Source organism: Eleutherodactylus coqui, chromosome 12 (assembly GCF_035609145.1).
Source record: "Eleutherodactylus coqui strain aEleCoq1 chromosome 12, aEleCoq1.hap1, whole genome shotgun sequence".
In the NCBI taxonomy this organism is placed as follows: Eukaryota; Metazoa; Chordata; class Amphibia; order Anura; family Eleutherodactylidae; genus Eleutherodactylus; species Eleutherodactylus coqui.
The window spans coordinates 116,831,107-116,852,046 of record NC_089848.1 but is presented as its reverse complement, the minus strand read 5'-3'; the positions used below and the strand labels follow the sequence as shown (position 1 = coordinate 116,852,046).

The window sequence follows — 20,940 nt, the reverse complement described above, 5'->3', positions numbered from 1 at the left end:
GCTAATAAACGAAAGACGACTCGCATATCAGATAAGTGAAGAATGGCGAGTGCTGGGTACACTATATACTAACCTAACCTTTCATCACAGGGCTGCGCCTTATTCACGGCCTTTGGTCCATACCCCCTATATATTACATTTAATTGTGGTTCTAATAACAAAATGCAGTGAACCCGCAGTGACAAGAAGAGGGGGACACGGGACCCCCCCCATTATTGGAATTGATGGGGGTCTCAGCAGTGAGGCCGCACCTGATCAGATTTTAAGCACCTATGGATAGGTGATAAGAGTGAAGTCAGTTGTGGTACAACCCCTTTAACTGTTCTAGATCACCAGGGATTCTGACGATAACCCATCCACTGCCCTAGACCCCCAGGAATATTGGCATTAAACCTTTCACTTCCTTCAATCACCAGGAATGCTAACACTCACGCCTTTACTGCCATAGACCACCAAGAATACTGACATAATCTCATTACTACCCTAGATCACCAGGGATTCTGACGATAACCCATCCACTGCCCAAGACCCCCAGGAATATTGGCATTAATCTCTTCACTGCCCTAGACCACCAGGGATATAGGCTGAACTCCACCCCTGGCCTGTTCTCCACATTTGCTGCCCCCTAGTCCTCTTCAGAAGGCAGCAGTACTATACGGCATCCGGGAAGCACTCTATGCACCTGTTGGCCTTTTAGGTGCCCTTAATAAACCCCCTATCTAAGTCCTACCTCGTCTCCTAATGGCGGCACTTTCGTGCAGATTTTCTGCCTGCATACTGTTGCTGCTTCAGTCTAATAGGGCCGCAGGAAATAGAAGTTTTACACAAATGTCTATCGGTACATAAGCTATAAACTCTAATTCTTGTAGCTAATGACTAAAAAGCAGCAATGCGCACATCCTACTTATCATTCCTGATCCCGCATTAACAAAGGGACACTGTGTGGCAGTTAGTGTTTAAAGGACTGGAGAGAAGCAGGCAGTAAACGGCGGCATACATTAAACGCGGCTCCTTAGAGGTACATTAAGCCGCGGCACGTGGGCTCCATATACATGGCTGCATACAGTTCAATGTACATTACAGGGGGGAGCGGCGCAGGACGCAGGAAAGCTTTTAAGAAGCCTCTAATCCAGCAGCAGCGCACAAATATCTGCCTCCTACACACCGCTCTGGTTAATGTCACATCTAGATTCATCAAGTCAGCAGGAAACTGCGCTGAACAAGACTGATAGAACGCACTTACCCAACGGCCTTTTAAGAATGGCGCCCTAATAATAAACCCGCACTACAAGTGTACACATCTGCAAAATGGCGGATGCTGCATCTTATGCAGTTGTAGACTTGGATCACATTGCGTATTGTTAGCATACCAGTGCTTTGATTGTGCTGTGCAGGCTAATCAATCTATTGTTCCCTGTTATCAGCCATTTCAGGCTGCAGTAAGGGCAAAGGCCCATTTACACGCAAAGATAATCTTTGAAAGGACTGAAAGATTGAAAGATTTTGCGATCTACAGTATAAAGTGCTAATGGTCATTAATGGCCATTAACACTTTATCATCTTCTTCTGCATGTAAAAGGGCCTCCAGGAGCTGTTTGCAGAGCCCAGGCTGTGATTAATCACACACACAGCTGCATTGTTCTGCTCATGACTGATGGCAGATTACACTGTTATCTGCCAGCTCCTGTGGAGATAACAGTGTGCGGTCTATTGAGAGATACTTTGTGTCTCACTAGCTGAACGATTAGATTATAAATTCACTTTAAAATCACCGTTCAAACGAAAAGTGCCCAATGCCCGTGTTTGTGTAACGATTATTGCTCATTTTCGGTCGTTTGAACGATTTTTCAACGATAATCGTCACGTGTAAATGGGCCTTAATTGTGGAGGTTTTAGTGAAATGATTGACAGGGCGTCTGCTTGTGTGATCACTTTATCTGACATATCTCCCTTTCTGAGAAATATCCACTGAATGGTCACTTCATTGGGGTGCTTCCAGACGAGCGGAATATCTCCGCATGACGCACGGAAAGACGTGGAAAAGCATTTACACGGCACGCATTTGCTGCGGATTTCGATGCAGATCTTTCACAGATTTCACCCTTTAAATTTAATTGAAGGGATGAAATCTGCAACAAATCAGCCACATGTGAACACACCCTTAGACATTTGGGTATTGGAGTGTAATTCCGCAGCTGCAGGTTACACTGGGTCTTTCGCGGCATCTTGTGGAAATATTACGCTTGTCTGAAAGCTCCCAAGGAGACCCATCTAGTAGCACGTTGGACTCCTTTTGGCCTTCGGAACCGCAGTGATTCATCATGCTGTAGATCCCACTCGGTGATTACATCGTTCTGCAGGAATACCGGCCCCTGCGGACAGGAAGCTTCCTGTAGTTGCTGCAGATTAGATGGTGGTGCTGACATGTTCTGACAGGAAAGGGTCAGCAATTCATGCTGCTTGTGCCAAATCCTGACCTCCCATCAGCAGCAGATATCTGGATCCATCTGACCAGGTTTTTCCTCTGCTCAGTGATGTCATTTTCGCTCATTGAATCACTGGAGTCTCGTCTTTCTGTTTCTCTTAAACTTGATGCTCATGGGCTCTTACAGCCCATCTATGCTAAGAAACGATGAGCTGTGCGTTAGTTGGGACACCAGCATTGTTTTTGGCTGCTCTTGACTTTGCAGCGTCTCTTGGTGAGAATGATTCTTGACATCCTCCTCTGACCCCTTTTGGTGCCGAGCTGTTTCCATCCACAAGATCCCCTCCTGCTGGGTATTTTTCCTTGATTGTGCCATTTTTGCTATACTCGCCATACCGTTACATGAGAAAACCCCACAAGGTCACCGTTAAATCCTGGTCCCGGCTAGTCCGGTACTGATGACCGGCCTTGTCAGAAGTCGCTCAGATTGCTGGATTTTCCCATCTATTGTGAATTCACATTGAAACTGATCCACAGAAGACTTGTCATATGCTGTACTCCTTGGTCACAGATATCAAAGCCCTCTTAATATAGAGCGACTTAAAGGCGTTGTCCACTCGCAAACTGCCGATAACCTATTCTCAGGATAGGCCATCAAAAGTAGATCAGCGATGGTCACTGGCTGGGGTCCCTGTCAATCAGCTGTTCTCTAGGTAGTTGCACTCAAGCACTGAGCTGATTTCTGCAGGAAGCAGACAGCTCCATTCCCATTGAAGTGGCCCAGCTTGGTATTGCTGGCCATTTAGTTCTCACCACTATTGTGAAAATGGAGCTGTCTGCTTCCTGCAGAAATCACCTCAGCGCACGAGTGCAAAGGGCTCATCACTGCGGGTCCCGGCGGCGGGCTCTTGCCGCCCTGTTAATGATGGTCTATGCTGTGGATAGGCCTAAGTAGCTCAGAACTGGACAACCCTTTTAAAGACTTGCTACCAGGCTATCTTTCCATGGGTCATTCTTTCTGCACCTTTTCAGCCTTCTTCTACAATGTTTCAGTGTTTTTTAATGTTACTTTTAATTGTTGTCAAAGATGCATTTTAAAAACCGCACAGATTTTTTAGTAAAATGTCTTCAAAATTTGCGCATCACAAAAAAAAACAGGGTGATTTGTGGTAAAATGCAAGTAGTCTTTTAAAACATGTATTTGGCAGCAATTAATAAGCACAGGCAGGTTTTGTTCAGACCTCTGGAGTTTATGAAGCCGGCGTGGATCATGAGGGATGCGTTCGGATACCTTCGGATGCGTTCGGATACCTTCGGATGCGTTCGGATATCTTCGGATGCGTTCGGATATCTTCGGATGCGTTCGGATACCTTCGGATGCGTTCGGATACCTTCGGATGCGTTCGCATACCTTCGGATGCGTTTGGATACGTTTGGATACGTTCGGATACGACGTCGCCTCTCCTTCGATCCCACCCCTGAGTCGGCTTCAAGAACGTCATGAAGAAACGTGAACAAAACCTGCATATTTGATAGCGCCATCAAATGTAGCCGTGGACACGAAGCGGTTAATGACTGACCCGCCGGCCGTGTCCGGGCGCACATGCAGCAGGAACTCGGAGAAAGGAAATCAATTTTAATTATGTTGTGGAAAAACGATCGGGCGACACGTTGGAGAAGAAAACTGAGCTATAGGATCCCAGGATGTCAGCGGGCCCATCCCCCAGAGCCCCCCGGCCAGCCAGCTGCATGCTATAGTCCCCAGGGCAGCTGGGTTACCCCAACGTACCCGAACCCCCGTCTGTATACCGTAGAGTGCAGTCTGCCATGGTGTGGGGCCAATGAGCCCTGGACACTAGGAGCTTGCAGTCTGACATCAGCCCACAGTATGGCCACCTCCGCTCTGCACATATTGATTCCTCATGGCTGTATTGGCAGTACCTTCCTGTCTACCTACTTTCCACTGACTGTGACACTCGGTGATGGACTGACTACAAATTGGGCTATTTTTAGGATTAAACGGGACATTTCCAATAGAAATCTGTCTAAACTTGCCTCAGATTCTTTCTCTATGAAGGTCTTATGTCCTCGGAGGAGCAGATGTGGACCCCTGTTTATGGGCCTTGTGAGGCTCCCATGTAACACCCCAGAAGGGTACCCCGGACACTTGACTGACGTGAGGAGCAGGAAGGGCTGAGATTGTCACGGCGGCACTTACCAGGCTCTGGTCCCTGAGGGATGATGCACAGCCAAGGCCAGAGCAGGACTGCAGCCCACCGTCCACACCTCTAGGTGCCAATAAACAGGATGATGGGGGTAGTAGTTGTCACAGGTGACGTCACCGTACCCACACAATGTCACACGGCGGGGAATAAACACAGACACTGATTTTCCAGTACCTCGGGTCCCCAGGAACGGTTAGGGCCCGGTATGAACTTTACTTGGAATAGCTTTGGCAAAACAATTATTACACAGCAATTCAGGTAAGAAGGAAGGTCAGAGGTCAGGGAGGATACACAGGATGAGACCGGACCTACAGTCTGCGTCATCTGTCAGGTACCTCTCCTGGACAGGGAGCACTCCGGAGGAGGAAGGGGTCACTCCACAGACACTCTGCTAGTAATTATTTACTGTTAGGATTTGTACCCCACACTGGAGACGCACTGGTGGGACTTAGGAGAGTCTTTGGATGGCCGCATAGGAAAACCTGTGGGTTTGAATTAGTACCTCTGCACTGGGTCTTGTCAGGAAAAGTGATTACTAAGAGCTCTCTCTTAGGCCGCCTGCACACGAGCACTGAAAGTGCTGAAACACTGAAAGTTTGCATAGGAGTGCATTAAAATACGCACTCCTATGCAGACGGCCGCGGTTTGGCCGCGCGAAATCTCGCGCGGCAAACAAACCGCGGCATGTCCTAATTTTCTGCGGGGCACGCACTCACCCGGCCTCTGGCTCCGGTCTGCGCATGAGCCGGGGCCGCCAGGCGCGGGTGAGTACGCGCTCGTCCCTGCAGGCGCTCGGGTCGGATCGCGCGGCGAGATTTCTCGCTGCCGGATCCGACCCGCTCGTCTGCAGGCGGCCTATGGCTTGGGGCTCACTCCACTCACATCCACAATACAGTCGCTACGGGATATCTCTCCTTCTCCATCTTCACCACAACGAAGCTGAAGGTGCTTCCATGTGGCTCTGTGTTGGCACTCTCTCTGGTCCCAGACAAGATGGAACTCCCAGTGAAGATGGATCTCTCCTGAACACAGATTCAAGACCTCTTCCCGCTATCTGGCGCATGACCTGACAGACTGATACATTTACATGCAGGCAGTGATTTTATTAGAGTTAACCTCTCAAGCACCGCAGCTGTGCAACACACACACTGGATATGACAAGACAGGCTTTGCACAGTGCATCTACATAGGACAAACGTATGACATTTATGGAGGGTTCCAGGATGTTGTTCTAGGACACTACACCCATGTTCCTCCACAGCCAATGTCATGGGTGCTGCTAATAAATACACCCTTGTCGCTGCTTTCATGAAGGGGGCTGCGGGCTGCATTCTCCTTGCTTTCTTGGCCATCCAAATTACTACCGGCCCAGGTGGTATGAGGCTGGACAGGGTCAGGAAGCCGTAGAGCTAGGCCGAGCTCGGTTAGGGAGAATGAAGCCCCCTTGTCCACATGGGTGGGCAGCTGGATTGTTAGAGACTCGTGGCCAAGTTCTGGTCACACAGGTTCAAGTGAAGGCTGGGTCTTAAAATGGTCTCGGCGAGCACCTGAGCGACCGTGGGAATGTAATAATCCCAGGTGAGACACGCTGAAACACAGGAACTGCTTTATTTGCAAACAGCAGGACAGCTAATGAGTTTCTGCTCCCATTAAGACTGGCTACTTCAATGTCCTTTTCCCATAGGATCAAATTAAAGGGATTTTGTCATCTGATGCATCCTGCCCGAACCACAGACAGCATGAGCCTGGTACGGAGATGCCCATTACCCTGTAGCGTTTTAGAAAAAATACACTTTGAAATCTGACCTGGAACTGGGCTCTGAGTCACATGGCCGAGCCGTACCGGCCCCTCCCTGGCCGAGCCGTACCGGCCCCTCCCTGGCCGAGCCGTACCGGCCCCTCCCTGGCCGAGCCGTACCGGCCCCTCCCTGGCCGAGCCGTACCGGCCCCTCCCTGGCCGAGCCGTACCGGCCCCTCCCTGCCGAGCCGTACCGGCCTCTCCCTGGCCGAGCCGTACCGGCCCCTCCCTGCCCGTGCCGTACCGGCCCCTCCCTGCCCGTGCCGTACTGGCCTCTCCTGGCCCGCTGTATGCAGAGTGACCCCTACTATCTCTGCTTCTGAATATTGGAATTATTCGAAGCTGGTTCGTTGTATTAACGAACTGCCCGTCACTTGAGCCGCAGACTGTTAGGAGGTGTTGGGAGCAGTGGATGTGTGAGGGCACACAAGGACGCCCTCAACAGGCCAAAAATAGAGAGGATCGTCTGATCGTCCAACAAGCATGAGTAGCTCCAACTGTTTCATCGTCCTCCATCCAGAGACACATGGCACCATCGTTACAGGCCCATGTGTCTGTCGTAACCATTCCCAGACGCTTGACTGAAGGATTCTTGATCCCATCACGCCCATTACGTATACTGTCTTTGACACCCACCCACCATTGTCTCTGTCTCTATTGACAAAACTGGACTGTTACGGAGTGGAGCCGGGTTTAGTTTGAGCACTGATGACAGGTGTGTTTTTGTCTGAAGACCCCGGGGTGATCGCCTCCATCCTGCCCCTTGCTGGTTTGATGGTCTGGGGGGCCATCACATACGATATTCGGTAGTAGCGATCCAAGGGACAATGACAGCTCAGTGATATGTTCAGGACATCCTGCAGCCACGTGTTCCCGTCATGGCGGCTTCCAGCAGGATAATGCTCGGCCGAACACGCAAGGGGGTCACAAGAATGTCTCCACAACATTGTCACACTTCCGGGTTTGGCCAGTCGCCAGATTTATCACCAATACAACATGTATGGAACCATCTGGGATGCCAACTTTGATAGCTTGTGAGTTTGTACGATCCAGAAGCTCAGTTACAGCAAATGTGGAGCGATGTCCCAAAGGATTCAATACAGAAGCTATATGCCTCTATGCCCGCCCGTATCAAATCTACTATCCAAGCCAGAGGCAGCCCAACAGGGTGCTAGAGCCTTCATGCCCACCAGTATCACATCTTGTATCCAAGCTAGAGGCAGTACAACAGGGTACTAGAGCCTTCACGCCATCCTGTATCACATCTTGTATCCAAGCTAGAGGCAGTACAACAGGGTACTAGAGCCTCCATGCCCACCCGTATCATGTATCCAAGCTAGAGGCGGTACAACAGGGTCCTAGAGCCTCCATGCCCACCCGTATCATGTATCCAAGCTAGAGGCGGTACAGCAGGGAACTAGAGCCTCCCTACAAATTATCCTCTTGCTCTGATATTGTAATCACATATAATACGTATATCAGCGTTACCATCACAGATATTTTTATTGGATTCCCGTCTTCTAGGGGATGGATTGTTTTTGACAATGAGTGCTTACTTATACCACAGCCACTCCCACCTGACATATTATCAGCCATACTTTGGCCAAAGCTGTGATAAGTGCGTATGGGATATCTGTGGAATAGCACAGCAGTGACAGACGGCTTTTACTTACATTCTATGACCTGGGAGGGCACATACCCTACATGTTACATATCCTCTTGTCCATGGGGGCACTTATCATTCAGCACTCTCTCCTTCACAGCAGCCTGTCTCTCGGTTCTCAGCACCCCGGACCTCCTTTTCTCTGGCTGTGACGGCAGTCTTTCCTTGACGTCTGTGTTGGCCGACGCACACTAACCACCGACTGTAACAACTCTCTTTTTGCCAACTTGCACAGGAATATCTCTCAAATCGTGGAGATCTCCAGCTCCTCTTCAATAGACTCACAGTAAAGGCCCATTTAGACACAACGATTATCGCTCATAAGCCGTCTTCTGAGCGATGATCGTTGTGTAGCTGCACTGACATCCTACATTTTTCGCTCTCCCGTCGCTCATCGTTGTCTGTCAGCGTGCGGACCATCAGCCTCATCAGGGATTCACAGCGGGATACAGCGGATACTATTGTTTCAGCTGCATCCTGCTAACTGATGACGGGCTGGGTATGAAGAAGAAGGCGGTCCAGCTGTATTCTTCATACCTGGCACGGAGCGCTTGGCTGTATAACAGCGGGGCGCACCGTGCAGAAAACATCTGGATGCAGAAGACAAGTGGGGACACCCTGCATGTCTTCTGCATCCGCCGCTCCGAGCGCTTGGCTGTATAACAGCTGGGCGCTTGGAGTGGGGGAACAGCTGGATGCAGAAGACAAGCATGGACACCCCGCTTGTCTTCTGCATCCACCGCTGGCAGCACAAAGTAATCACTCTTCTTGAGTGATCATCTTGTGCTATAAATGACACAACAATGATTGCTCAAAAGTGGCTTAAGCGATTATCGTTGTGTCTAAATGGGCCTTAACGCTTTCCCTTTGTTATACATGGGAGTGTCCTTGTTTGTCCTCGTCATGACTCACTCCCGCATCTCATCTGCTCAGACCTTTACAAGGCCCCTCTGTCTTTCTGGGCCTTCAGTCACTTGGCGCCTATTTCTTATACTATGTCCCCTTTTCAGCTTGGAAATATGGCTGCATCAGTGGTTTGTGCTGCTATCTTCACTTGAAGCTGGCCTCCGCCACTTTAAGAAATGTTTTTCTGCAGCGACCACTTTAAGACGTTCTTTTGCTAGCTCCATCACATACTAAATTGGTGCCATCCAGCACATTTCTCAGGTCCTCACTACTCTTGTGTTACTGGTGACAACTAGCCACCAGCACTGGCACATTCCTGATACAGAGTCTTCAGGGCATTGATGCGCTGGTCGCGTGACTACCCTCATCATCATTCCCCATTGCGGTCTCCCACAGGCTGTGACACACTAGTCACATCACAACTGCCAGGGTCGGGACCTCCTCCCAATACTTGAGTCCTTTCTCACTGATGATGGGGTGGGGGGTTTGGTGCATGTAGCACCCATCACCGTGGCTTGGTCGCTTGAAGACCTGCTCCTCCACTACCCTACAGCTGCTTCCCGCCATTGCAGATATGTCTGGTCATTGTACTTAAAAGGCTATTACCACATAAAGTAGTATCGCACAACATGACAACTTGAAGGGGCGAAGCAGCAGCCGTACAGCACCACGCGGGATCGTTCAGAAATGCTGCCAGCTACATAGCATTAATTGTATCACAGTCCCCGCAGCAGAGCTGAACAACGCTTAAGCCGAAGTGCCCCTAAAAGCAGCGCACATCTTCCTTCTACAAGCAGAAACCTAAGATTGGGCGGTAACTCAGTGACTCTCTGAGCCATCATGACGGATTTCCTCCATCAGGGTAGCTGTGTGGCATTACGGGGCAACAGTGGGAATTTGGGAGGCTTTTTTGTTAGGCAGTTTAGGGTCACCGAAAGAGGCCAAAAGCCGCACTTTGTCCAACCTGGTATATAGGCAAAATATGTCAATCCTATATGGGGTTTTCCAGTCCCAATATATATGTGAACCCTGATCGCTGCACGACCTGCTAAGAGCTGAGAGGTATGATGCGTGTAAACCATGCTGCATAACTAGAACACCCAGTTGGCCATGATACATCCAGCCTGCATTTCCCTATGTAGGTTATGCTCATTAATGAATTGATTGCCAGGATGCGGCGCCCATGCTTGATCTAATTATTGCCAGTCCATACGGAGATGCTGGATTGAAGCTCCATTTATTTGCAGACTCATGTCCTCAACGCCATCTACCTACCCGACAGCCACTATTAATACTGTTCAGCATGTGCATGACTAACTGTGATCTCTGCATGGAGTGCTGGCTGATCCAAGGACAGGACTGAAGCCTCATGTATACCGACTCTTTACATCATAGATTATGTTCATTTAGACAATTGGGTATGTCCCATAATCCATAGCACATGGCTGAGGGAACCTCAGAGATGCAATGGGTGCAACTACTATTAGTGAACATGGCCAATCACATATTGGAAGTCTCCATAGTATGAGTAAGTCCATGATAGCTTTCACATATTCCATTACCACCAGTGGGAGAAGAACTCGCATGGAAAGGTAGCTATAGAATATATTGTACCATCGATGGCTAGTTTCATGACATGTTAAAGCAACCCTCTGGTTTGGGGACACCATTCTGTACTGGGACTATAGGGGGGGGGGGAGTGTATTACCTCCAGTTGTTCAGTTTTTGCTACCCCTCCGATCTGCTGATTTGGACCCATTTTTGGCTATCCAAGATGGCTACAGCAATTTCCTAACTATCCAATGCCGACTGTGCATTGCTCTCTGATTGACTAGTATTGATCATGTGAACAGCTCTGGCCAATCAGAGAACAGATACAGTGCTTTGATAGTCTAACAATACTAATGCACTGTGAGGTAGTCTGTAGATTGCAATAGCCATCTTGGATGTCTAAAAACAGGACCCGGAACCAGTGAATCGAAGAGACGGAAGAGAATAAAAACTACAGGCAGTATACTCTGGACAGAACTTCATCCCGAAACTGGAAGGTCACAAAAAGCCTGAGATTAGCTGGGTCTGCAAACAACTTCCCTACAACTTTGGACAGGGGGATCTGCAGAGTTGGTCCTCATCCATTACTTCCTCTGTAGTCCTCTTGTAACCTGACAACGGGTTCAGGACCTTGTAGTCAGATCGGGGAAGAGCATCCCTGATTGCGAAAGCCTTAGCTCCTCATTGCTCATCTTTTGTGGCAGGCATGCTTGTGATAAGTTGTTAGGGGTACAAGCAGTGGTACCTGAATTGGTTGAGGGGCAGTAGCACTAATTAGGAAGTGAGCGACTCTCTTTAACGGGAATGTGTCATCAGGAAATGGCCTCCAGTATCAATCAGGGTTTATATTAAACGTATTTTTAAATAATAAAAAAATACATTTTGATGTCATCATGAATGATCTGTATTAAAAATACTAACTGCTGGCCTAGACATAGTCTGTCACTTCATGTAGAGAAACGTCTCAGCCATTCGCTAATTATCATCACAGGCAGAATAGGATCTACATAGCACAGGATCCTCACAATAGGGGATGCCACAGCTCACTTCTTCCCCTTCACAGCCCAAGTCCCCACCCAGGTCTACAGGTGATGAACACACCTCCTCTCCTCCCCCTCACTGCACAGGTCACAGAGCATGCCCACAACACTCTCCCATAGACGTCTATAAGTGATGGCCACAGCTCACCTTCCCCCTCCTCACTGCACAGGTCACAGAGCATGCCCACAACACTCTCCCATAGACGTCTATAAGTGATGGCCACAGCTCACCTTCCCCCTCCTCACTGCACAGGTCACAGAGCATGCCCACAACACACTCCCATAGATGTCTATAAGTGATGGCCACAGCTCACCTTCCCCCTCCTCACTGCACAGGTCACAGAGCATGCCCACAACACTCTGCCATAGAAGCCTATAAGTGATGGCCACAGCTCACCTTCCCCCTCCTCACTGCACAGGTCGCAGAGCATGCCCATAACACTCTGCCATAGAAGTCTATAAGTGATGGCCACAGCTCACCTTCCCCCTCCTCACTGCACAGGTCACAGAGCATGCCCACAACACACTCCCATAGATGTCTATAAGTGATGGCCACAGCTCACCTTCCCCCTCCTCACTGCACAGGTCACAGAGCATGCCCACAACACACTCCCATAGATGTCTATAAGTGATGGCCACAGCTCACCTTCCCCCTCCTCACTGCACAGGTCGCAGAGCATGCCCATAACACTCTGCCATAGAAGTCTATAAGTGATGGCCACAGCTCACCTTCCCCCTCCTCACTGCACAGGTCACAGAGCATGCCCACAACACACTCCCATAGATGTCTATAAGTGATGGCCACAGCTCACCTTCCCCCTCCTCACTGCACAGGTCGCAGAGCATGCCCATAACACTCTGCCATAGAAGTCTATAAGTGATGGCCACAGCTCACCTTCCCCCTCCTCACTGCACAGGGAACAGAGCATGCCCACAACACTCTCCCATAGATGTCTATAGGTGATGGTAACAACTTACCTCCTCTCCCTCCTTGCACAGATCAGAGAGCATGCCGCAACTCTCTCCCACAGATGTCCATACATGATGGTTGCAGCTTATCTCCTCCCCTTCCCTGAGAGTAAGCCCACAGCACTCTTCCATAGAGGTCAATGAGTTCCCACCTGTCTATTGTTTCTGTGGTCCATGTGTTTTGCTGTAAAGCATATATCTAAATGCTGTTAACTGCAGCTCAGTCAAGATGGCCGCCTCCATAGTCATGTACAGACAAGATGGCCGCCTCCTTAGTCATGTACAGTCAAGATGGCCGCCTCCATAGTCATGTACAGACAAGATGGCCACCTCCATAGTCAGGTACAGACAAGATGGCTGCCTCCATAGTCATGTAGTGACAGGATGGCCGCCTCCATAGTCAGGTACAGACAAGATGGCCGCCTCCATAGTCAGGTACAGACAAGATGGCCGCCTCCTTAGTCATGTACAGACAAGATGGCCGCCTCCATAGTCATGTACAGACAAGATGGCCACCTCCATAGTCAGGTACAGACAAGATGGCTGCCTCCATAGTCATGTAGTGACAGGATGGCCGCCTCCATAGTCAGGTACAGACAAGATGTCCGCCTCCATAGTCAGGTACAGACAAGATGACCGCCTCCATAGTCATGTAGTGACAGGATGGCCGCCTCCATAGTCAGGTACAGACAAGATGGCCGCCTCCATAGTCAGGTACAGACAAGATGGCCGCCTCCATAGTCAGGTACAGACAAGATGGCCGCCTCCATAGTCAGGTACAGACAAGATGGCCACCTCCATAGTCATGTAGTGACGAGATGGCCGCCTCCATAGTCAGGTGCAGACAAGATGGCCGCCTCCATAGTCAGGTACAGACGAGATGGCCGCCTCCATAGTCAGGTGCAGACAAGATGGCTGCCTCCATAGTCAGGTACAGATAAGATGGCCGCCTCCATAGTCAGGTACAGACAAGATGGCCACCTCCATAGTCAGGTACAGACAAGATGGCCGCCTCCATAGTCAGGTACAGACGAGATGGCCGCCTCCATAGTCAGGTGCAGACAAGATGGCCGCCTCCATAGTCAGGTACAGATAAGATGGCCGCCTCCATATCATGTACAGACAAGATGGCCACCTCCATAGTCAGGTACAGACAAGATGGCCGCCTCCATATCATGTACAGACAAGATGGCCGCCTCCATAGTCAGGTACAGACAAGATGGCTGCCTCCATAGTCAGGTACAGACAAGATGGCCGCCTCCATAGTCAGGTACAGACAAGATGGCCGCCTCCATATCATGTACAGACAAGATGGCCGCCTCCATAGTCAGGTACAGACAAGATGGCCGCCTCCATAGTCAGGTACAGACGAGATGGCCGCCTCCATAGTCAGGTACAGACGAGATGGCCGCCTCCATAGTCAGGTACAGACAAGATGGCCGCCTCCATAGTCAGGTACAGACAAGATGGCCGCCTCCATAGTCAGGTACAGACAAGATGGCTGCCTCCATAGTCAGGTACAGACAAGATGGCCGCCTCCATAGTCAGGTACAGACAAGATGGCCGCCTCCATAGTCAGGTACAGACAAGATGGCCGCCTCCATAGTCAGGTACAGACCATAGAATAAAAAAATCTGGAAAATAAAATCAGATTATAAAAATGGAAAATGTTTCAATATCTAGTTTTAATTAGTAACAACAGTGATCCACTCCCTTTAAAGTCAGGATGACAACAGGCTATGAAATAATCCTAGTGGCCACAACAAGGGCCGGGGGCGCTCTATCACCTGGTGATGCAGTCGTATTTTGCATTGTGATTTTGGACTGTGTTCAGGGCAGTCCCTGTGTGAGCGCACCGTTGGGCGGCTCTTGGGTTGGCGCTGACCACCTCTCCCCTTCTACACCCCAACCAGGTACACTTTCACTGGCATTTATACTTTTGAATCATTGATAAAAATTCTGGCGAGAGGATTCTGTTTGAAGGAATTCACCTTTCTGAGGGACCCGTGGAACTGGCTGGACTTCAGTGTTATTGTCATGGCGTGAGTACACCTCCATCTTTATGTTAGCGCTATACCCAATATTGATGTTTGCCTCACCTGTTGTAGCTGTGTTATATTTTTGTAGTTTGCAGGTAATACAGGGTGAAGTTAAAAATCTGTATCCAGCGCTGTATCTCATTACTGATGCCCTATATTAACCCTTTCCAATCCAACTTGTATCCTGGTTTTCCTAGGGGGCTTACTCTTTTTCTGCTGTTACACAACAGCGCAATCTGCTGGCTAAAGCCAGTACTGCATGAGGTGACACGTTGGATAGGCTCCGACAGCAGAGAGGCTGGCAATATACAGTAAGAGAAACCCGACGGACGTCTACCAACATCGGAGCTGTACAGCCTTAATCATAATGTCTTCAGAGGTCAGACAGTACATTGGAAAGGGTTAAAGTAGCAATAGCATACTTGAATAGGAAGGCGGTGATGGTATAGTGCACAGACCCCCAGGGGCCCAGAACATGGATTTTAGTTTGTATTGTGGCCCCTGTGAGAGAGCATTAAACCCAATTGCAAAGTTGTAGAGTAGCATGTGAGAAGCGGGAATCTGCAGTAAGGAAAGCGTACAGGAAGTGGCCTCCCTCTGCTACAATAGGGGCAGATCGTCCAGGAAGTCATCCACCAACGCCTGCAGGAGATTGAGGTACCGATTCACGTTTAGAGTCCCTGAACACAGGTCCAACTAGACGATCGCGCCAAATTCCAACCAACACATTCACGCTAAAATTGACATTGTCTTCCGGTTGGGTCGTGCGCTTGATAGTAATTTGCATTGCATCTGCACTAAATCTGCGCCTTGCCATTCACTAACATGGTCCGCCATGATAAGGCCAGACCTGGGCTTTCAATGGTGAACCGAACGGCTCCATGCATGTCGTGTAGCAGTAGAAGGCGCTTCCCTTACTTTAGTCATAACAGCGGGCCCACGTGGAAAGAAGTTCTCTGCTGCTTCCATGCTGTTCTTCAGCTGTGCAGTTGGGTTTTACTCTCTCACAGGGGCCACAACACAAAATTGCAATCCATGTTCCGGGGCCCCAAAGAGCCGCGCGCCATGCCCCGTGTAGTGTATCCATGCCTTCCTATTGCCAGTACTCGGATACAGAGCTGGATCTGTCATTTTGACTACATCCTGTCTACAAGTAACAATGTAGCTAGTTTAGGATGATTTATGCCTTCTTCTATGTTTAGAGGGGGTCATCCAGGTCCTCTCCACTTTCTAAGTTCCCCCTAAGTCTGTATTAACCTTGGAAAAATAGAAACCAAAATGTTACCTTCTTTGATTAATTAAAATATTACAACCCCACAAGTTCCAACTTCTGAACAACAAAAAGAGTGGCAATTTTTCTGCTTGGTCATGCCCCTTTTTTTGCCAAGCCAAACCCTTTGTATCACCTCACAGTATTGGTGCCCCTCAGTGACCCCCCTCACAGTATTGGTGCCCCTCAGTGACCCCCCTCACAGTATTGGTGCCCCTCAGTGACCCCCCTCACAGTATTGGTGGCCCTTATTGACTCCCTCACAGTATTGGTGCCCCTTATTGACCCCTCACCCCCCTCACAGTATTGGTGCCCCTCAGTGATCCCCTCACAGTAACAGTGTTGCTGAGTAATGCCCTCAAGCAATGGTGTCCTTCAGTGACGGCCTCGCAATAATAGTCCTGTCTCTGTTCCCCTCACAGTAATGCTTCTCATTAGTGACCCCCCCCCCCCCTCCCGGGGTACTACTGCCCTTCAGTGATCACCTCCCAGTAATAGTGCCCCTCAGTGGCCACCTTATAGTAACACTGCCCCTTAGTGATGCCCTCACAGTAATGCTGCCTTCTAATAAACCCCTTACAGTAAAAGTGCCCCTCAGTGACCTCCTCAAAATAATGCTTCACCATAGTGACCGCCCACAGTAATGGTACCCCTCACTGACACCATCAGAATAATAGTGCCTCTTAGTATATCCATCTATAATAATAATGCCCCACATGTGCCCCTCACTAATAGCACCCCAGAATAACCCCCTTCTCTGCAGTCCGTGCCCACTGCCAGGCACAGGGTAGCCTCCTGGAGAGGCAGGGCAGCCTCTAAAATCTGGAGCGGTCCCGCTGAATCCTGAACGGTTGGGAGTTTTGTTTTTTTGGCGATGGTTCTTTGATCGAAACCTGAGGTAGATATCAGCGCCACAAGTGTGCCGCCAACTGCGATCCTCTTCCATTCCCGCTGGCCAATTATATAATTATGATCTTTGATAACCGGGAGCGGTGACAATTGTCAGTCGGCATAAATGGAGCGGCGGGGTCGGTAATGGAGGTGAAGCTGACACGAGTGGGAAGCAATGACAATGCAATATGAGAAGAATCCGACGTGTAAAGAAACGCTGCTTCCCCAGAATGTGTAACAGTTTGTGCTTCCTAATAATAATATTGTCTCCGAGCCGCTAATTGTCATTCTTTGTAGAAGTTACAAAACATTTAATTCATCAGATGAATGAATCAGGGACAGAAATAGAAAAGTGCAGAGAGGCGCAAAGTGGAGAATTGTCGTGTCCCGCCCCAAGTAGTTGTCGGAGGCGGTCTGACGGCAATATTGCTGAAATTCAGACATACTTTGAAACCCTTCTAAGACTTTGTTCACATCAGCATTGTTCCGTCTGCTTTACTGGAGCAGGAAAATGGAATCCATCCTATGGCGGGAACCAATGATACTAAATGGACCTCATTGACTATAATGGGCTCTTTTCCGTTCCCATCGTGCGGTCTGGCATTTCCCCGAACCAGTGCACTACTTCATCCAGGATTTAAGCAGAATTAAGTAAATGAACCCCACAAACTTATATTAACGAAGGCTAATACTGCAGTTCAGTAGCGGTACACATGCTGGAAGCCTAGTAAGACATGACTCCAATTATTGTAGATGCCAATATATAGTAATACCTTCAACATTGGAGATAAGAGGTATAGAGGTATACCGCAAAATGTGAGGAAGCTGTGAAAGGAAAATCAGCATGCAGGACTGTAAAGTATCTGTGCTCAATATACAGCTCACATGATATAAATGTATATGGTTGGTTAGTTCTGGGAACTGAATACAATAATGGAATCCTTTAATGGGGACCTGTCAGCTTGAATATACAGTCCATTGTGCAGGAAGCATGGTATAGAGCAGTGGTTTGTGGGAAAAGACGCAGTATAACGTGTACTTTATTTATTTAAATCTCTGCTCATTCTGAGCTTAGCAGTCCAGTAGGCTGTCCTATTAGTGATTGACAACCTAAAGAGTCCAGTAGGCTGTCCTATCAGTGATTGACAACCTAAAGAGTCAAGTAGGCTGTCCTATCAGTGATTGACAACCTAAAGAGTCAAGTAGGCTGTCCTATCAGTGATTGACAACCTAAAGAGTCCAGTAGGCTGTCCTATCAGTGATTGACAACCTAAAGAGTCAAGTAGGCTGTCCTATCAGTGTTTGAAAACCTAAAGAGTCCAGTAGGCTGTCCTATCAGTGATTGACAACCTAAAGAGTCCAGTAGGCTGTCCTATCAGTGATTGACAACCTAAAGAGTCCAGTAGGCTGTCCTATCAGTGATTGACAACCTAAAGAGTCCAGTAGGCTGTCCTATCAGTGATTGACAATCTAAAGAGTCCAGTAGGCTGTCCTATCAGTGATTGACAACCTAAAGAGTCCAGTAGGCTGTCCTATCAGTGATTGACAACCTAAAGAGTCCAGTAGGCTGTCCTATCAGTGATTGACAACCTAAAGAGTCCAGTAGGCTGTCCTATCAGTGATTGACAACCTAAAGAGTCCAGTAGGCTGTCCTATCAGTGATTGACAACCTAAAGAGTCCAGTAGGCTGTCCTATCAGTGATTGACAACCTAAAGAGTCCAGTGGGTTTTCCTATCAGTGACTGACAACCTAAGGAGTCCAGTAGGCAGTTGTATCAGTGATTGACAGCTATTACTGTTTACACATTCATTCACAAATAGGTGGACTCACTGGACTCTTTAGGTTTTCAATCACTGATAGCTCCGCCCACTGGACCTCTAAGCTTAGAATAAGCAGAGATTCAAATGAATACAATACAAGTTCTACTGAATCATTACCCACAAAACTATATATCAATCTGCTCAGTTCAGTGTGACAGGTTCCCTTTTAATATATATCAAACATGTTTTCCCATTAGTGATATTTATTTGCTACCCATAGAATAAGAGGTAAACGTGTGATATCCATCGATTCTGAAATCTGTGCACCCCGGGTTCCCCATGTGAATGGATTGGGGGCTGGGGGGGGGGGGGGATGGGGTGTATGCACGATCACTGCTCTATTCACTTCTATGGGACAAAGGAAGATGACCCAGCACATTAATCAATAAAGCGGTGGTCAAGCATGTGCATCACTGATCCAGTCACATGGGAAACTCAGGATGCACAGATGTCAGGATGCTGGGGTCCCAGCAGTTGGACATCCAGGGGCAGATATTTATCCCCTATCCCTCTGTAAAGGTATATATAAAGTTCAGGGGAGAACTATGTTAATAGGAACATAAACACAAGAGCAAGTGGAAACAATGTGAGATTAATTGGGGGAAAATCAGAATGTCAGAAAATATTATTGTACTGAAAGAGTAGTAGATGCTTGGAACAAACTTCCAGCAGTGGTGATAGGAAAATCAAGAGTAAATGAATTTAAAGGGGTTGTCCAGGGAAGGGAACCACTTATCTGATCCGGTGGTGTCAGAAGCTCCACTTCTACCCTAGTTCTAAAGCAGGGTCACAGGTTTTGGCCCTTCCGTTACTCATGTCATTGCAGGGGGCTGGCTGTTGGGTTCATTTTAATAACTAAGCCAACCCCCTTCTATCTCTGCATTGGCTGTGATGGTGAGGGGGCTGGCTTAGTTACTGAAGTCTGCTGAACAGCTAGCCCCTTACTATGATATCTCAGGCAACAGAAGGGTCTATTCCACCTGACCCAGTTTCAGAACTGCGCCAGAAGTGGATGTTCTGATGCCGCTTCCCCTCCTTGGAAACCCCTTTAAGCAGGCCTGCGTGAAACATCTATCTACCTAAAAGGAAATCATTTGAGAGCCGACTAGACGGACCATGTGGGCTTCATCTGCCGCCCGTTTTCTACTTTTCTAGGGTAGAGCAGTGCTGTTTCTGGGAGTACAGACTCTTTCCTCTTAGTCCCTGTAACAACTTTAACTAGTAAATTGCAATTTTTGTGTCAGTCTGCTCTGTCATGTATATAAATAGTGAAAGTCTTCCAGGAAGTTCTAAAAAAAATCCAGTTCGTTATCTGGAAGTAATAAACAAGTTTTATAGATACAGTAACTGCGTATCGATGTCCCACGGGCAGGTAATATAGAACCCCCCCAGGTACTTCTCAGAATCCGCATTTAGCTGACAGGGAAATGAGTGGCACTAATAGAGGCTTGTGAACGGAACTAGAATTAGGAAGCTTACCCAACAGATGGCATTATAAGGGACCTGTCATGTTCAACATGGTTACTGACTTGCCTGCAGCAGGATGTTATAGAGCAGGAGGAGCAGACTGATATATAGATTTATCTGCAAAGATGCAGTAGAACCTGTCATTTATTCCATGAAATCCCCTCTCATACTGGCTTTAGGAGTCCAGTGGGCGGTCCGATCAGTGATTGACGGCCTAATGATACTAGAGGTGATTGACAGTTACCTCTCTCACAGGAGGTACAGCAGATGTGCATCCTACCCGTACCAGTCCTATACCCTAACCCTTTCTTTTCCTGATTCCTGCACACAATCACTGATAGGACCGCCCATTGTACGCCTTAGTCTGTCAATCACTAATAGGACCGCCCACTGGACACCTAATCCCCAAATAAACAGTAATTTAAATGAATGAATTACTAGCTATGTAGAGTCTTTACCCACAAAACTACAATCCGCTCCTCCTGCTCCATTACCTTCTGCCTGCGGATCTGACTATATTCGGTGTGGCAGTTCCTTTTACTTTATAGCAGTCCCATGTGGCACTAAGCACAAATGTCCACCAACAAGCAATATGAAAAATAGAAAATCAGGCGCTTCAGTAATCCATTAAAAACATACAGAAGATTCGAGATACAGAAGACTGTTCTGTTAACATGCTTAAGATGTTATGCGTAAGGACTTATCTGGGAAACTCATTACCAGAACCACCTCCTACCTGTTCAGATAGCTTAATAACGAGAGGCAACCATAGCTCCAATAGGCCCCAGAACTATCTCACAAATCGCCATCTGTTAACTGCCTTGGTAAGTCGCCCACTAGCCCTCACATTGCTGCCGAGGAATCTGCCCATAAAG

General features: G+C 48.4%; 1 protein-coding gene across 3 annotated transcripts in view; it reads left to right on the top strand.

Moving 5' to 3' along the window:
* The window catches only part of LOC136587207 (sodium channel protein type 5 subunit alpha-like), a 509,047-nt gene that overhangs the window by 155,036 nt on the left and 333,071 nt on the right, over positions 1 to 20,940 (top strand). For all 3 annotated transcript variants that reach the window (XM_066585757.1, XM_066585756.1, XM_066585758.1), the window contains one exon: positions 14,491 to 14,619. In XM_066585757.1, coding sequence (XP_066441854.1) covers positions 14,491 to 14,619 — 129 coding nt within the window. The remainder of the gene's footprint in view (positions 1 to 14,490; positions 14,620 to 20,940) is intronic.